The following is a 16,598-nucleotide window of genomic DNA, read 5'->3' on the forward strand; positions in this document are numbered from 1 at the left end:
TGTTTTTTTAAGTCTCGGATCAAAGACGACACTTGTCGAGTCACTGGGATGGAATCATGTATGATGGACATTCGTGTAGCAGATTACTGACTATTATATGTTATCAATGTCGGCTTTTGAACTATGAACTCTGAATTTGTAAGTGTATGTGTGTGTAGTAAAAAGTACTTAATTATTAATCTGATGATCTAATAAAATAATTACATTAAACAATCATCATTTCATAATTATACTGTGAAAATAAAAAGCTTGATCAATGGAAAAACTCGACATTCAAAAAACTAGAAAATAGCATATTTTTCATGGTCTAGAATTTTAACACAGACTCTTTTGTTGATCAATTTTACCCAGTTAAGCTATACGACACTAATTTGGTTTACTTGTTCTATAGCTTAGTTCTTTGAAGTTTGTTTTACTGCGTTTGTTTAAATACAACCTTGAACAATAACTCAGTTGTACGTTTTTCTGTTTCCTTACAGGTTAAATAATTCAGTTACTATTCACTGGGTTGATTAGTCAAGGAAAAGACTACATGGATCAATAATCAACATATCTTTTAACAATAGCATCATTTGATAATACACAACGGTATCCAAATTGATAATCCAAATTACGACATATAAACATGTTATGTCCCGATAAGCATAATGAATAGTAACTTTTGGGATTCATTTATGGACCAATACTATGCGTGTATTTTTAACGTATAATTGTTAAATAACTAAACTACACATATTCATGCCCCTCTTATTATAAGCTCTATTTTAACCTATGGACTATTATTTTACGATTTACCATTCTTGAATTATGCCCTGTCTATTAATTACTACCCCCATTCACAGCCACATTTGGTTAATTCACTGCTCTCTAATTGGCGGTATCGTTACGTTATACATTAACAGGGCACACAGCCCACAAGATAAAACAAAACATTAGTTTAAGATTGTTTAAATTTCAATTTTATAACTTACCACTAAACTAATACACAGTTCTCAAATTATGTTGCGCATGGTGGTATCGGGATGTAAGACTAGTCAGTAGTGGTAACTACAGCAAAGTAGTACTGATTATCAACTGAGAAAATTATACACGTACCGTATTTCTATTAACAAGCAGATACAATCCAAGTTCATCGATAATATTTATATATTTACAGATAGATGAAATATTTTCAAATCTCAAGAGTATAAGGATGTTTATTTAAGCTCCTGATTAACATTCTTAATGAGCCTATTCATTATTTTATCCTTCTCCGATTTCCGCTAATAATAAAAATAATATATCCCTTTGTCAGCATTAATCATCAAAATTATACATAAATATTGGAATGCTTTATTGTACTTGTAAAATGTTTTATGATTGTAACATTTTACTGTTGTATCGTTGTACATGTTTTTAGGTATCATTACCAAGGCTTGATTTGATAATTTTGAATAAATTGAGCATTGGGTAGATTGTTATAAATAAATAATATATTTGTAATATCCCAATCAGAAAATCTTATTTTTCTATTCATTGGGATATTATAAATATGTTACTTATATATGTAGATCGTTTTATTCTAATTGTCCGATTTGACTAGTGATCAGAGATGATTGTAGATTGTTTTAAAACTCCAATTGTGTACTAGATGAATTCCTTAACTAGGATTGTGATAGCTAAAAGCTTATACTTATCGTTACAATTATTCCATTTATATTCATAGTCATGGATTTCAGTAATTTTTTAGGCATACAACCCGGTTTCTCGGATTTCAAGTGAGATAAATATCGACTCACTAAATTTGAATTTCGAGCTTGCCACTGAGAGTCATTTCTACTTATTTGTGATATCGGCAGACTTACTCAATACTTCGTATTACACCGATATAATATATATAAACTAAATAAATTATCATAGGGCATACCTCATATTCAGAAGATATTTCTGCATAGGGCGGAGTATTACTCTCTGTCGTACAAGGAATCGAGTAGTATTCACCTTCTTCTTGACTTAGTAGTTTAAACCAACAATCAATTGGCTTTTTAATTAATTCTGTAACTCCAAATGATAAAGCACCCATGAAATCGTCACGTGATGTGCGATCCCAGTCCCAAACTTCAAAATGCAATCGCTTCGACTCATCGTCTGGACGTAGATCACTATGTTTTAAAATAACCAATAATAGACCATCATGAATTTATGAAACAGGCTTGTAAAAATTAAAAATTCATTGAATACTAGATATATATTTCATGATCGAACGAGTCAGTCTTTTAATGACTATCTGGCCAAGCGCCGATTAAATAAATTTAGGTAATTAACAAAGAGTAAATTTGAACGTCTGCTTATTTGAAATTTAAATAAACTAATTATAAATGAAGCCAAAAACCTAACTATCTATGGAGAAAGTAGAATGATCTACAACTTACATGGTGAACTTTTCATCCCATATAGGGTTTAGGTTAGACTTTATTGTTTTGGTTCTGAATTTACGTCCAAGTTCGTCGGTTGGTCCAAATTTGATTTTAACATAAGGATCAGCAAGACCATTTGGGTCCATCGGAATAAGATTCCTACCTTCTTTCACTAAAAAAGGTGACAGAATGAAAATAGTGATAGGTGAAACTAATAAAATGATGCTAAGTCAAGGTAAAGTGAAACTCGTCAGTTAGTCATGAATGATGAAATCAACTGTTAAAATGGTGAGTTTTACAGTAATAGTTAGCCAATATAAATTTCCAAAGATTATGACGGAACTTGTCCTTTATCTTACGCAGAATACATTCATTTGGAAATTACTTTGAGGAAACAATGATATATAACGTTCCCTCCAAATTCTTATTACATTGTCCACTTGATTGAAGCATAAACAGTTATCAGCAAGAATTCAGTTCAGGAGTACTTATTTTACTTTCTAAAGCAATGATATGTATGAATCGGTAAGAAAATAACAAACTGCTAACGAATCTCCAGATGACTAAAGAGTGAGTTTAAATTGATAACCACAACAGAGTCCTAAATGCCACATTCAGAAAGAAGGTATAATCGGGAAACGAGTAAGATCTATCGCGACCTGACTCTCCGATACATGAAAACACACGGAAGGCTAAATGAAATATCAAGCAGTGTCTTATTTAAAACAAACTCTAACAAAAAGTGGAAACCAAACATATTTTTACACAAGATGACATTCTTAAATTTTGAAAGTATAAAGGATTATTATTTTATCACTTAACTTGCTTGTTTACTTCTTCGAATCTAGTACAGATGTCAAATACACTAACCGTGTGTTTTAGCCAACTTTCCTACTTCACAGATGAAAAATTCGGTAACCTTAAGCAAAACTATATAGTGTCACAACATGCATTGTTTGTAGGTTTACTCCCACTTGAAGTTACTCGGCTGCATGAATTCTGGCGATAATCAAGGATTATTAACGTGACACCATGGTGACCAACCCTTAGTTCACTTCCTCTAACCGAAAAACGTATGGACAATTAATCTCGTCTAAGTCAAAAACCTGAAACAGTACTTTATAAAGAAAGTTGGCTCCAACAAGTAATCACTTACTACAAGGCAAAATAAAATATATGGTGTTAGTGATCCAATATACGGATAATTATTACAGCCAAATTATTAATTTCAACCAGTTAGAATAAAGACGTTGAAATTCAGTGAAATACACAAAAGATCAAAAAATTAGGTAACCTTGACCTTTAGACAAAAGCTAATAAAATTCAAATGAATAGACGGCAAATAAACCATGAAATGCTTTTGCTAGGTGACTGTTGGTACTAATAAGCAGAGACTGTATACATTGACTCTTAAATATCACTCGCTACACTTAGTAAGCACACATAGACCTTAAAATGAGCCTCGGAATGGACACGAAAGAAGCGTATCAGTCAATTGGAAATTTGAAAACATAAAAAAGGAAGAGAATAAAACGCTGGAAGTGAAGACGATCTTCAGATTTTAATTCTTCATTTACAAAGTATTTGCCATTAATGTGGCTTGATGGGAAACAATCTTCTGCAATTGACCACAAACCAAAGCGTCTTGATTTGAGGATTCTTAGCCAAGTTTAATAGTAATAACCTTAGCGCATTCACCAAGTACTTGCTAGTGAAACAGTGTGAAGGCTAATAATATTAACTGGGCTGCCCAAACCAATGTATGATAAATTTTGTCGCTGGCCTAATATGTTTGTGCTACCCAGAAAAAAAACTACAGGTTTATGAGTTCAGCTTCTAACTACATAAACGGTCTGAAAGTTAGTGTAACTACTAGTTTTTCCCAAAATATACAACCGGTTAGACATAGTGTGCAGAGGTGAAGAGCTGACAGCTTAAAACATTTATCAACAGGAACACCTAGGGTCAACTAATCAATTGAGGCGACCTACGCATGTAACTTAGTAACTCCCCTCTAGGGACATCTCAAGTTAGAAAGAAATTAATTTTAGTACTCTAAGATCTAAAATTTAATGCTATGTGGGGCAAAAATGCCCTTCGAGGGAACCTTGTGCTGGTGAAATTGAAGCGTATTTTGGCCAGTGCAACGGCAAGAATTTTCCATTAATCTTTTTTATCGTTAAAATACCTAGGTTCCTATGTGGAGGTATCGGAAACCACTGTCACTAGATATGGAATCCAGTTAAGCGAAGGCATTTTCCATAAGCAAAGAAAACAAAGTTATAACGATTGCGATTTTTTCTAGCTTAAGACTAGAACACATTAGCAGGTCTGATGGTCTAACTTATCAAAACCTGTTGCTAGGAGCTTATGAAATAGAAACAAATGTCAATGAGCAAACATCCAGTCGATAAATAGATAAAAGGTTTTTAAAGTTCACATAAACATGAAAAAAATAAAATTACGTACAAATCGTCATTGTTTTGTAATTGTTCACATCATATGCTATGAATTGAAGCATAGACCTACCTTCAACTGCAAATCTGTTTTCTTGCCAGCTAATCTTGAGAAATATTCGTCCTCTCCTTTCCGTATTATCTACGCCACAAAGGTGGGGAACATTCATTTCACACCTTTTGTGTACATTCATACCACAGTCTGGTTGAAACATTACAAATAAAAAAAACAACAAACTTTGACATTTGAAACCTTGCTGAACAAGCCCATATAGCAGTGAACCACAATGGTCACAAAATGTAGGACTCGAGTAAGTATGCAGCCTGAATTTATGACGCCTTTTAGACTGAAATAATGAGACAAAAGCACGAGGTAATTACATCACATTCAGGACCTAAATCAGCACCAGGACACTTAAATGCTACATATTGATAGCATCTCTTATGAGCAGCGAAGCAGCATATTTGACACTGGACTCCTTGTTTTCCAAGGCCCCTGAAAAATTATATAGAAAAAAAGGCCATTACCAAATAAAATCCTTGCAGTGTCCGCAAAAAGTAAATTGTTTGAAAAACTTAGCAACAAATTTATGACCCTTGACCTCGATGACATTCTTCTGACGCAATGCCCCACGACGCTCAATCGCATGGGGACCATGTTGAAAGTTATCTTCTTTATCCAGAGTCATTTATTTATTAATGTGACAAAAACCCCGAGCTCAAGGTCGCGGTCGTTTTTTAACATGTGCGTCAGAAAAACATTGATGGTTGAGATTCAAAAAAACAAAATCTTGAGAACATCAATTGACAACAAAATTGGCGATGTAAACATGAACACAAAAATTAACTAGTTATAAGTAATGACGTTTGTTTGAATTTCGTTTCCAATTTTCGCAATTTCATAAGAGCGTAGATCTCAGAAAAATTACAGAGACTTTCCAAGAAAAAATTAAGGGAATGAATAAACGGGGCGGTCTAGTAAAGTTTGATTACTGACTGTAAAGCTTATATCTTCTAAAATACTCAGTCTTACCTAGAAGAATCTATCGCCAATGATTAGGTAATTTTCAAACAATTGGTTTTACACATCTTGATACTGCGAGTTTGTGCAATGTGGAATCTCTCAGTTTACCAATCTCTAGAAAGCCTCAAGTAAACATTGTGCAGTTATGTTAAGATATAAGATCAAGACTCTACCACAATGAAAGTTCGATGCTTGCAACTGTTAAAGTGATATTTGACTTATTAATCTCACTTTACGTAATACAGGAACAGCATGTTCTTCAGTTTGAAGTCAATGAAACAGAAACTGGATGAATTATGACAGCAAAACCTGAATGTCATAAAGAACAGAATTGTCAGATTCAGATAAACGGGATGTTTTCCCTAACTGCTCAAAATATTATGAAAACACAGTTGATATGCCATTCCCTCGACCTTAAATTCTGGGCATTTCCAGTGTGTCACGATAACCAGTTTCGTGTCTATAGGTATATGCTGGCTATGCACTGGATATTCTAGGACTACAGGAGGACCTGACTTGACTTCAAAGTTGGAGAGATGACAACGGACTTACCGCTAACACTTCAAAGTGTAAAGTAGTCCATCTGAGACATGTTGCAGACTACAATTACAACTTGGTACATTTTTCTCTCGAAGTGCCCGAAACTGAAAAAGATTTAGGAGCGCTAGTACTCTACGATTTGAAGTCTCATGCTAACTGCGACAGAAGTGTCTTTCGAACAGACCTTGCACTTGTAACACTGAAGCGCATTATTGGACTGTTTGACGTAAGAAATTTCCACATAACCTTCAACAGTTTTATTCATACCGATTTAGAGCATGGAAACATAGTATTTCCTAACTCACTCCAAAAGGATAAGGACACTCTGGAGCGTATCCAACAGCGAGCCACAAAATCAGTTCGAGGACTCAAATCCAAGCCTTATGAAGAGCAAATGTAATTACTGAACCTTCACCCATTAAAGTACGGGCGTCTTAGAGGTGACCTTCTAATGGCTTATAGCATCCTTAGTACATCTGGACATTCCACTAAACACCTACTTAAATGTAGCTTCAACACTAATTTATAGTTAACACCTAAAAACTGGAGATCGAACACAGCAGATCGGATTGTAGACACGACTTCTAATCCATAAGAATTGTTAAACGATAGAAGTCGCTGCCGGCTGAACTAGTCCGAACGAATCTCAGGAGTCCGTTTAGAGTAAACTTGATATATACTTATGAACTAAAAACAATATCTTGCTCAAATTTACCAATTTTTTTCCTTTTATCGTCAAAATACCTACGATCCTAACTGGAGATATTGATGATCAACTGTTATTGGGCACCGAAGCCCGTTAAGCGAAAGCTTTTCTATTTCGTCCACAACCATTTGGATCGTCTGAACCCTTGTTCCATTAATAGAAGAAATCAGACTAGCAGTGAATAGATCCTTATTTAGATTGTGGAGTGTGGGATTACCTGTTTAAACACACAAAGTTCTTCAATATTCAATATTAGGGAACAGGAAATATAACGTCTATACGAAATAAGGCGGTGAATGAATACTTGAGCCCCATTATTTTGACATATACTTAGTTATTTGAGATAAACTCTTAACTAATCGATCTAATCTGTTAGAAGTCTGATTTAAGATCTTTGTTAAAAATCCTTCTCCATTCACACAGTTGAGGTGTATTCATCTTGGTTCGTTCAGATGCACATTTTTCGATCTTCTGATTCCATTTTGGATGGTACTATCTGTATTTTAAGTTAGCAACCTTTCAAGATATTTCTCAAAAGCTTCAGAAGTTGAATGAATATCTAACTTTTCCATCGCAGGCTCCATTGCGGCGCAAATACGACGATTGTAAGTATTTGAATTATAGTACAAACTAAGAATCCCAGAAATAACGCGATTGGATTAAGAAGTACTAGATAAGCACCAACGAATGTATTGTATTTGGAATTCAAAATCAAGCATTCAACAAGCACAAAGGAATCGTTAGTTCATACAAACACTACATTTTCCTTACATCATTGAATTTCCATGTTTCTCTCAAACTACATCTATGTTATTTTATTCGATGTTTAATTGCGGTGGCCGTCAATATTGATTCACTTCACTTTTTGATTGCGTTGCTTAAATTGACTGGAACTGTGCATTTTTGATTGTGAATTGAAGCACTCTTCCAGAAATGGAAGCACTCAGTGTTAAAACGAAATTAAATAATGTTTCGAACAATCTGTACGTGATCTATTTAACAAAAAAAGAATGATATTTGTTCGATTTATTTGATAATTCTATTGTCCTTTGCTATTTTATCGAAGCAATGCAATTTTAACTTGACAATTGATTAAACAGTTGAAGATACCACAGGTATTCGGAGTTTCAGTACGCTTTAGCCAGTAAAACTTAATATGAATCGTGACCACCAAGTGAAATCAAAAGACAGAAGCGAGGAGATTCGAAGATATATTTGACAGGTTATCAAAATATCGAGGATCATCTGATCTAGTCTGGCTAGCGATTGCAGGGATTGTTGAGCACGGCATTCCCACTCGTGATCTGGTGAGGATGCGTGACCGAGCGCCTTCACCTAAGTGAGTCCACTAAAACTAATGTGGTCAGCATTCAGTGTCGAAAAATTACAGGGCTATTTATTTAGGGGATTTATTTACTGCTACACAGTTATTAGGTAGACAACTGGGTAGTCTTATTTGTTTAAGTACTAATGCACATCTAAACTTATAATAAAATTTAAAACCATCATTTACCCACTGAAATTGCCTTGGTTTCATCCGGGCAATTGCGCGTATCAGAGTGGACCTAAATGGTTATAAATCATTATTAAACATATTAAGTTTGGAAGTAACACCTGTATAACTGTGAGTGTAATTAGTCGCATGAAAAAACCGACGGAATAGAAATCTACGATACATAGTAACGTGATCACTGAAACTATTCGCAAAGATATTTTTCATCGAAAATCTTACAACAGAATTCGCGAAAATCAAACAACACATGTTGATGACGAAGTTTTGTATCCACACTGGGCATAAAAGCAACTAACTCAAATAACACCACTTTGTCTTTTACTGATCTGTTTCGCATCTAGTATATTTTGAACCATGAAGTGTGGTTTATATAGAGTTTAGCGTTTTCTCTTCAGAATAACACACTTTCATTTTCCCTGAACTGAAAATAACATATGCGCGGGTGTATAAACTGTGATAGTTAAAAGTATTTGAATAATAGTACAAAGGAAGAATCCTAGAAATAAAGCGATTACATCAAGAACAAATATATGAGCACGAACGAAGTTCACAGGAATCATTAGTTCTTATATGCACCACAATAAATCCATTTCACTACGCTAGATATGCTATGACTACATTAGTCGTTTTCATTTAGACTTCATGAACTTATACTTTCATTGAACAGCTGGTGTAATGTTTTCGTGAAGGCATTTTTTGTAGACATCATATTTCCCATCATTCTATACTTTGTGTATATGAAAATGAGAACTTCGCTCTTCAACTGTTGTGTCCAATAATTTGAATAAAAACCCATTCAACCACGAGTCTGATTTCTTGTAGAGATAAAACAAGTAGTATTTACTAGCACGAAAAGTACGAACAAACAGTTGCTTGTATAACGTGTCGAAATTTAATTCATTTGTTCTGGTTTCTTGAATCCTCCCATTGATGTTATCAGCAAAACTGAACAATCTCTTTTGGAATATGCGTATCGCGTGCAAACTACATTGATAACGCTATTCATTAACAAGCACTTTTTGAGCAGAACTGAAATCTCATTCTTTCACCACAAATCCTACACATTCCATTATCGAAGGATAGTGTTCTACAGTGTAAGCACATGGCTAAATGAACAGTTATTCAGCAGTATAGTAATTTGAGCGAACTTAAACATCTCTTAATTCGGGTTGGTCATGTAATAATACATACGCCACTAAAAAGAAAACTGAATTTTTTAAGTTTGTTCATATCTTCCATTTTTCATATCATTTAACAACTGAGGCGTGTTTTTAAACTCTTAGTCGCAAACGAAGGACTTGAGCGGAAACATCATTTGCACCAACATTGGGATGAGTTATAGGTAAACTTTATTTTGATAGCTACATAGTAACAATTCTCGAAAACACAGTAGTGAAGAGAACGAATCAACGCTATGTAATTATTGATATTTGAGGACCCACAGCACTGGTAACTAGATGTTGTAATCCAAAACAATAAAGTTATAGCCCAACAAATATCGAAGCATGTCAACGAAGAAAGATAGAAGTATCCAAACAAATCGCAACTCCTAACACGACAAAAGTTTCTTCTTACAACGAGAAAGTACATAAAACAAAAAATAGTATTCCTTAAGGAAATAACATACAATCAGATATAATTCACATTAAGTTTTTCTAAGATACTTTAAGAAACTTTATCTGAAAACATTAGATGACTGCATCAGAGATGCTATTATATAACGCACTGTGACATCCATTCTTGGAGAACCTATCTTTTTATTTTACCGTGTCAATATGAGAGAAAAATACTTGAAATATCTCAATCCACTGTTCTCTTAATCCATAAAATTTCCTGAAAACACTGAAACAAATGTGTCATGAAAAGAAGTGTGGAATCATTACTTTTTTCACACAAAACGTACAAACCATTATTGAACTCTGTTTTATTATATAAAGTATTCAAGTATATAAAATTATTCAACGATAGAAAAATGACACACTATTCATTATGTTATTGTTTGATTAACTATCTGTCAAGATAGCCTTTCTAGATAAATATATGTAATACACTTTACACTGGGAGAAAGAAGTGCTACAAAAAATATTTAAAAGTTATGCATAAAATTATGAGCAATATTGTAAGACTAGATGATATTCTAATAGGATGACCTTTACATATGAAATTATACCGAAAATCGGGACCATCTACAAAATAGAAATGCAGATAAACAAACAGATAATTATCTATTTGGTTTTGCTAAATAAATAAATTCATTGAAACAATCGGAAACTGTAATTAAAAACATCATAAATAGAATTAAAACCAGTTATCATGTATATGTTGTCAGTATTGTGAGGTGTACCAAGCTATCTTTGATTGTGAATAATAGATTTATTTTGGCAGACGGCTGAAGATTTGTAAAGTTCTGAATATATAACTGGTTATTTATACGAGTTTTTGAGCTTGACAAACAGGATTTCGGGAACTTAGTCATTATTCATCTCAACCTATGTTATCAAATGTTTTAACAGTGTAGAAAAAGTTAATATAATGATAATGGATATATGATCACCAATCTTTTCGTAAGAACTTTCTAATTTATCATAAGATTAAAAGAAAATGTGTTATCTGAAGCCAATAAGTGACACTTTCTTATGTGTAATGGTAGTTTTGTTAATTAACTCCATGAATATTTATTATACATATTAGAAACCACTTGAAATAACATTCATGTATCTAGTTGGATGAATTACTATCATATCTTAATTGTAGCATGGAAAAATGATCATGTCTGAAAGTTTTTTCTCATGGCTAGGCTAACCGTTCAAAAAGATAACAAAAAGTATTCAAGCTATGAAACATCCTACGTTAAGTTAGGGATTTTTAAACAGTCTGAAGCAAAAACCTTAAGAAATTCCAGTGGTAACTGTGGACGTAAAATTATTTTATTGCGTGAATAGTAATAAACACACCAAAAATGGAGATAATTTATGATTCCTAATATATTTGATCTTTTTCGCCTGTTTCTTAGTTTGAGGACTTTTTCAAAGAATTAAAACCGAAGATTTTTGTTTATTACAAACGTATTATCAAACGTTAATCAATTTAATGCCCCAGATTTTATTAGTGATCAGTGTTTATCGATAAATATGTGCATTGTCATTGAACCTCAGTTTATAGGTAGAACAAAATTAAGGAATTTATCCACACCAATGAAGGTAAAATATGATTGATCACTGAGCGTAGACAAACAAACACAGCTTAGTGACTACTAATTATGTGGTTTCCTTTCTTCACATTGATTTCTACTCCGAACTCACTGAGTGTGACTGCTTGTAACTGTGTTGAACAAAGTATTACAGTGATAATCAGTGTTGTAAATCCTGGATTTGATATAACGTGACTAGTCTCAATATTTTATTAACGTATTATCGTAGTATAACTGAGAGATAAAAAATGTTTCAAACCATTCATTATATAATAAACCACTTCTGATCTCTAATAAATTAACTGAATCATGTTTATTAGAATAATTCAGTTTCACTCTCACCCCAAGTTGCTCCAGGAATGCATTTTTCTTTAGTAATAATTTGAAATTGATTTACTGGTGAACTCATTGAACCAACACCTCCACGACTATAACCATATACACGTAAATTGTATCTAACATCAGTTTTCAAATCACTAACGAAACCAAAAGTTTTAAGTCCAACATCAATATCTTTAAAGGTTTGTTTAAATTGAGAACCGGTTGGCCAATAACGAATACAGTAGCCTTCCACTGATTCTTCATTTGGTCTAGCTTGAATTCCTACCCATGAAACACGAATAGTATTTGGTATACCGGTTGCATTTAAAGTAACCATAGTCGGAAATTCACGTGGAGCTGTTTTAAATGTTGTTTGTTCTGTGAAACTTGATTCAGGACCATCTCCAGCACTATTAAATATCTTTTATTTTGATTTACAAAAACAGAAAAGAAAACGTTTGTATCAAAGTAAGTGAATAGATTAAGCACAATCCTAACGTTAATGGTAAAAATAAGTTGTAGTCAATCATTATAATAACTCCAAATAGTTTATGATTTTGTTAGGCTACTTTTGTTGAATTTATATAAAATTGAACTGAATTTCTGTTGGTAAATAAAATCATTTGAAGAAGTATCAACAAATTAATAACCCCGAACAGATATTTTATCTTATCTTCAGAATCCTCATAAAAAAACACTCAAATTAGAGCCCTGAACACGTGGGTTTCCTGTTTAGTTATTGAATAACTGCAGTGAGAACTAGTAATTTAGATGTTCGATGCTCCTTATCTGTTAATGGTTATTCAGTTTATTTTCATTTGTAATGAAAATTATATACAAATAAATAGTTTAATTTATGGTTGAGCTAGCGTTAATTAACCATTCAATCTCCGAATATAACATACAACTATTTTTTTAGTTATTCTAATCTCTTTCAAGTTATATGGCATTTATGCATTAGTGATACAAGACCCATAACGTAAAAATCAACTAGAAATTTGATTTAATACACGAATAACATATATACCCAATGTATTCTTTCATGATTCCAGTACACATGGAAGTAAGGAAACTGATGAACACTAATTTAACCATAGTAATGTGAATAATATAATTCATCTTGTGGGGTATTGACAGCAATGAATTTATAAATTGAAACGATTCATTCAATCGAGCTAATCAACAATTTCATATTCTAACCTAAATACCCATAAATAACTTTGAGATAAAGAATTAACATATTAAATCTCATTGAAATTATAAACCGATCTAAGTTAAATCACCATTAAAAACCTGAAAGCACTGGACAGTCATTTCGCCATATTATGTTGCGTATCCACAAACATGAACTCTGGGACCGGATCAAGGATCTATTATCTGATTTCAATGAAATTCAGTAATGTCAACAACCGATTACTAGTATAATAAACCTGTTAAATGCCTAGCACATGAGTTTGTACATAGAGATTAAGGTAATATTCAGCAACTATTAGTATAAACCTTCAGTTGAATTTAAAGGCTGTTTTGCAAACCTACAAATTCCACAACATATATGGAATAATCGCTTGATTCATAACCATAAGTCTAATTTTTCTTAAGAACAGGAAAAGAAATAAATATCTAGTATTATCAGTGGGTTTTTGTATAGTCTTTATCACGGTGTACATAATCTAATCGATAAGAGTATAGTGAATAATAGATTGAAATTCATTATAAACCGTGATAAATTGCATACTTTTTAATTATTTAAAATTAACTTATTTGAATTCAGAACTTGAAAATACCAATTTTTCCATAACCTAAAAGATTATATCTCATTCAAAGAACGATACAAAAGATTAAATAGTACAATTTAATTAAATTAACGAAAAAATATTAAAACAGATTACTTGAACAGCAATACAGTAATAAGTATCAGCATCTAATCCAATAATTAAACCTTCTGTTACATCACCATGAACTGTTTGACGTTGACCAAGTTGATGTCTAGCACGATCTGATTCAAGTGAACGACAATCAGATATACGTGGCCAGTACAAAATTCGATAGCCCCAAGTAGGACCTTCACCTTCTGATGGAAGAGGTGGATACCACCAAACACGAATAGAGGAACAATTGAATGCTCCAGCAGTTACACCACTGGGTGCATTTGTTGGTACACGAGTAGCAGACATAACTGTTACTGGTTCACTTAAAGGGCCAACACCCTAACACGTGCATAGGAATATTAATAAATATTCGATAAGCAGCAAAGTGAAAAATATTTTTAATGTAATCAAAAATGAACTAAACAAAATTAGAACTTAATTACTTGTGATGAAAAATATTAACCAACCTAAAAATAAGTTATTCTTTAGAAAGTGAAAAAAACTAGGCAGACTGAAGTTATTTACTAGTAGATATATCCTCATAACTGTCCATTTTAATTTAAACGTAATAGTATAATTACAGTTTTCTTTTAATTTGACTATATTAAATCAAATCATTGATGAATAATTGGAATTGACTAAATTGTGAAAATATTCCCAACTGTTAATATACTAAGTGACAGTATAAATCAATTGCTTCAATCTTAGCAAATGAGTTCATTTCAAATATACCTTCACAAAAAAACATTTGAGGGAATAAACAATTGTACTATATCAATACATTTATGATAGTATTGTGGTGCGTGCTACTTATATTGATGTAAGTAGTATATGACGCGAGTCAGGAACGTAATGTCTGGCAGCAGAAAATGGGGGAAGATCAAGAACACAATTCAATTTGTAAGAAAACGCATGAACAATGAAGTGTGAGACAATGGATTGATGTTTGCAACAGGAACAGTCCAGGTTGATATGATGGATTGATATTTTGCAAATTAACGACTTACTATATGGTTTTTCTATTTTACCAAGTACCTCTGTAATTTCGTGCTTAATACATCCGATTGTCCCCACCCGTGTTCTGTTCACTACAGTATGTGTGGAGGACAGACTTTATCAATCATATTTAACTTGACAACTGTCTCACTATTACGTGGAAACCTATTATTGCCCTTATACATAAAGATGAAGTTCTCAAATTTATGTGATAAGCACATCCAATTCTAATAGGAATCCTTAAGGAAGAAATATAAGAAAACTTTATTTTATTACTGACGGATGACTAGATTATGTAACCATCTGAATATACCATGGTAATATATATGACACAGGTGTATGAAAATATCACCACCTCAATTAACGGGTACTATATCTGATAATCATTACTGATAGACATTTGAGGTTAATAAACAAACTATTTACTTAATAACTATGAACTATTAATAGTTATTAAACTAGCAGTAAACGGTCACAATAAATGTCTTCTTAGAAATTCATAAACAATTATTTGTAAATGTTTTTATTTGTACACCAAACAGTGTTTATATTCTGGTTTTAAAAAAGCCACTCCATATTATATAAAGTAATAAAATGCCGTTTTAAATTAAAATCATTTATACAAATAATTTAAACCAAATTTTACCTCACTGTTAACTGCTTGTACCATTACATCATATGGTTTGTAAAATAGATTATCACCAAGTGTCAATGTGTACTGCATAAATTTTCCATCATCTGACATTTTAGCTGTCCATAAATCATGAATAGAATATTCTGAATTTTCTTTAGCTTTAATATGAGCTCTATAATGAAAATTTGGTCCATTTTCATTGACACGTTTTAATGGTATCCATTTAAATACTAATGTTCCATGTTTACCTCCACCACCGGTTACATTTTGTGGTACTAAAGTAGGTTTAGTTGGCAAAGTAGTAAAAGATAAACTTGGTGGACTAGGTTCACCTAAACCTAAAGCATTCCCTGCACGTACACGTATTCTATAAGCCATATTAGCAGCTAAATTACTAATGACAGTCATTCGACGATCTGTTTATAAAAGATAGCAAATAAACAAGTAACTAATTATTATAATAATATCAGGTTGAAAACAAAATTAAAATAAGTTACAACTTTAAGCCTTTTTCTTTCAGATAAAAGAAATGCCATCTAGTTTATTAGAACAAGGTTCTAAAGGTTTGAACAACCAGGAACATGAAAATCAGTTAAATAACCAGAGTGTTGATTTGCGAGAATTTTTGGGTCATATTAATCAGATTGCTATAGAGACATGTGAAATCAAATGAAAAATCGTGTTTTTTTAAAGAAAATATGTTCAAATTAAAAGCCTATGGCCATGTTAGTTGACTCGAATTAATGATGACTATGAAATAAAAGTTCTCCAATTACCTTTTTATATATTATAATGAGGCTAACCACGTTGTAAAACTATGGTATAAAAATCCTGATACGGAATGTCCCTGAAGGATGTATTTCATGTGTACCATGTAGCAGACAAAACATAAACGACAACTGGGCAGATAGAGTTTGGATAAGCTGTTACTAAACTACTCGATCTAATTAAGTA

The 16,598-nt window shown here is 32.6% G+C and overlaps 2 protein-coding genes across 2 annotated transcripts in view; both read right to left on the reverse strand.

Moving 5' to 3' along the window:
- Positions 1–5,615, reverse strand: part of PRKC1_3 (Calcium-dependent protein kinase C) — an 83,666-nt gene extending 78,051 nt beyond the window's left edge. Inside the window, exons 1-6 of the mRNA XM_051211799.1 lie at positions 5,381–5,615; positions 5,234–5,348; positions 5,091–5,199; positions 4,926–5,054; positions 2,412–2,568; positions 1,907–2,141 (exon numbers count right to left, since the gene is read on the reverse strand). Of these exons, the coding sequence (XP_051071900.1) occupies positions 1,907–2,141; positions 2,412–2,568; positions 4,926–5,054; positions 5,091–5,199; positions 5,234–5,348; positions 5,381–5,541 (906 nt within the window). The 5' untranslated portion in view covers positions 5,542–5,615. The remainder of the gene's footprint in view (positions 1–1,906; positions 2,142–2,411; positions 2,569–4,925; positions 5,055–5,090; positions 5,200–5,233; positions 5,349–5,380) is intronic.
- Positions 5,616–9,964: 4,349 nt separating this feature from the next.
- The window catches only part of CNTN5_4 (Contactin-5), a 29,449-nt gene continuing 22,815 nt past the window's right edge, over positions 9,965–16,598 (reverse strand). The window contains exons 14-17 of the mRNA XM_051211801.1: positions 15,657–16,060; positions 14,036–14,353; positions 12,168–12,567; positions 9,965–10,821 (exon numbers count right to left, since the gene is read on the reverse strand). Of these exons, the coding sequence (XP_051071901.1) occupies positions 10,709–10,821; positions 12,168–12,567; positions 14,036–14,353; positions 15,657–16,060 (1,235 nt within the window). The 3' untranslated portion in view covers positions 9,965–10,708. The remainder of the gene's footprint in view (positions 10,822–12,167; positions 12,568–14,035; positions 14,354–15,656; positions 16,061–16,598) is intronic.

Source organism: Schistosoma haematobium, chromosome ZW (genome assembly GCF_000699445.3).
Source record: "Schistosoma haematobium chromosome ZW, whole genome shotgun sequence".
Taxonomy (NCBI): domain Eukaryota; kingdom Metazoa; phylum Platyhelminthes; class Trematoda; order Strigeidida; family Schistosomatidae; genus Schistosoma; species Schistosoma haematobium.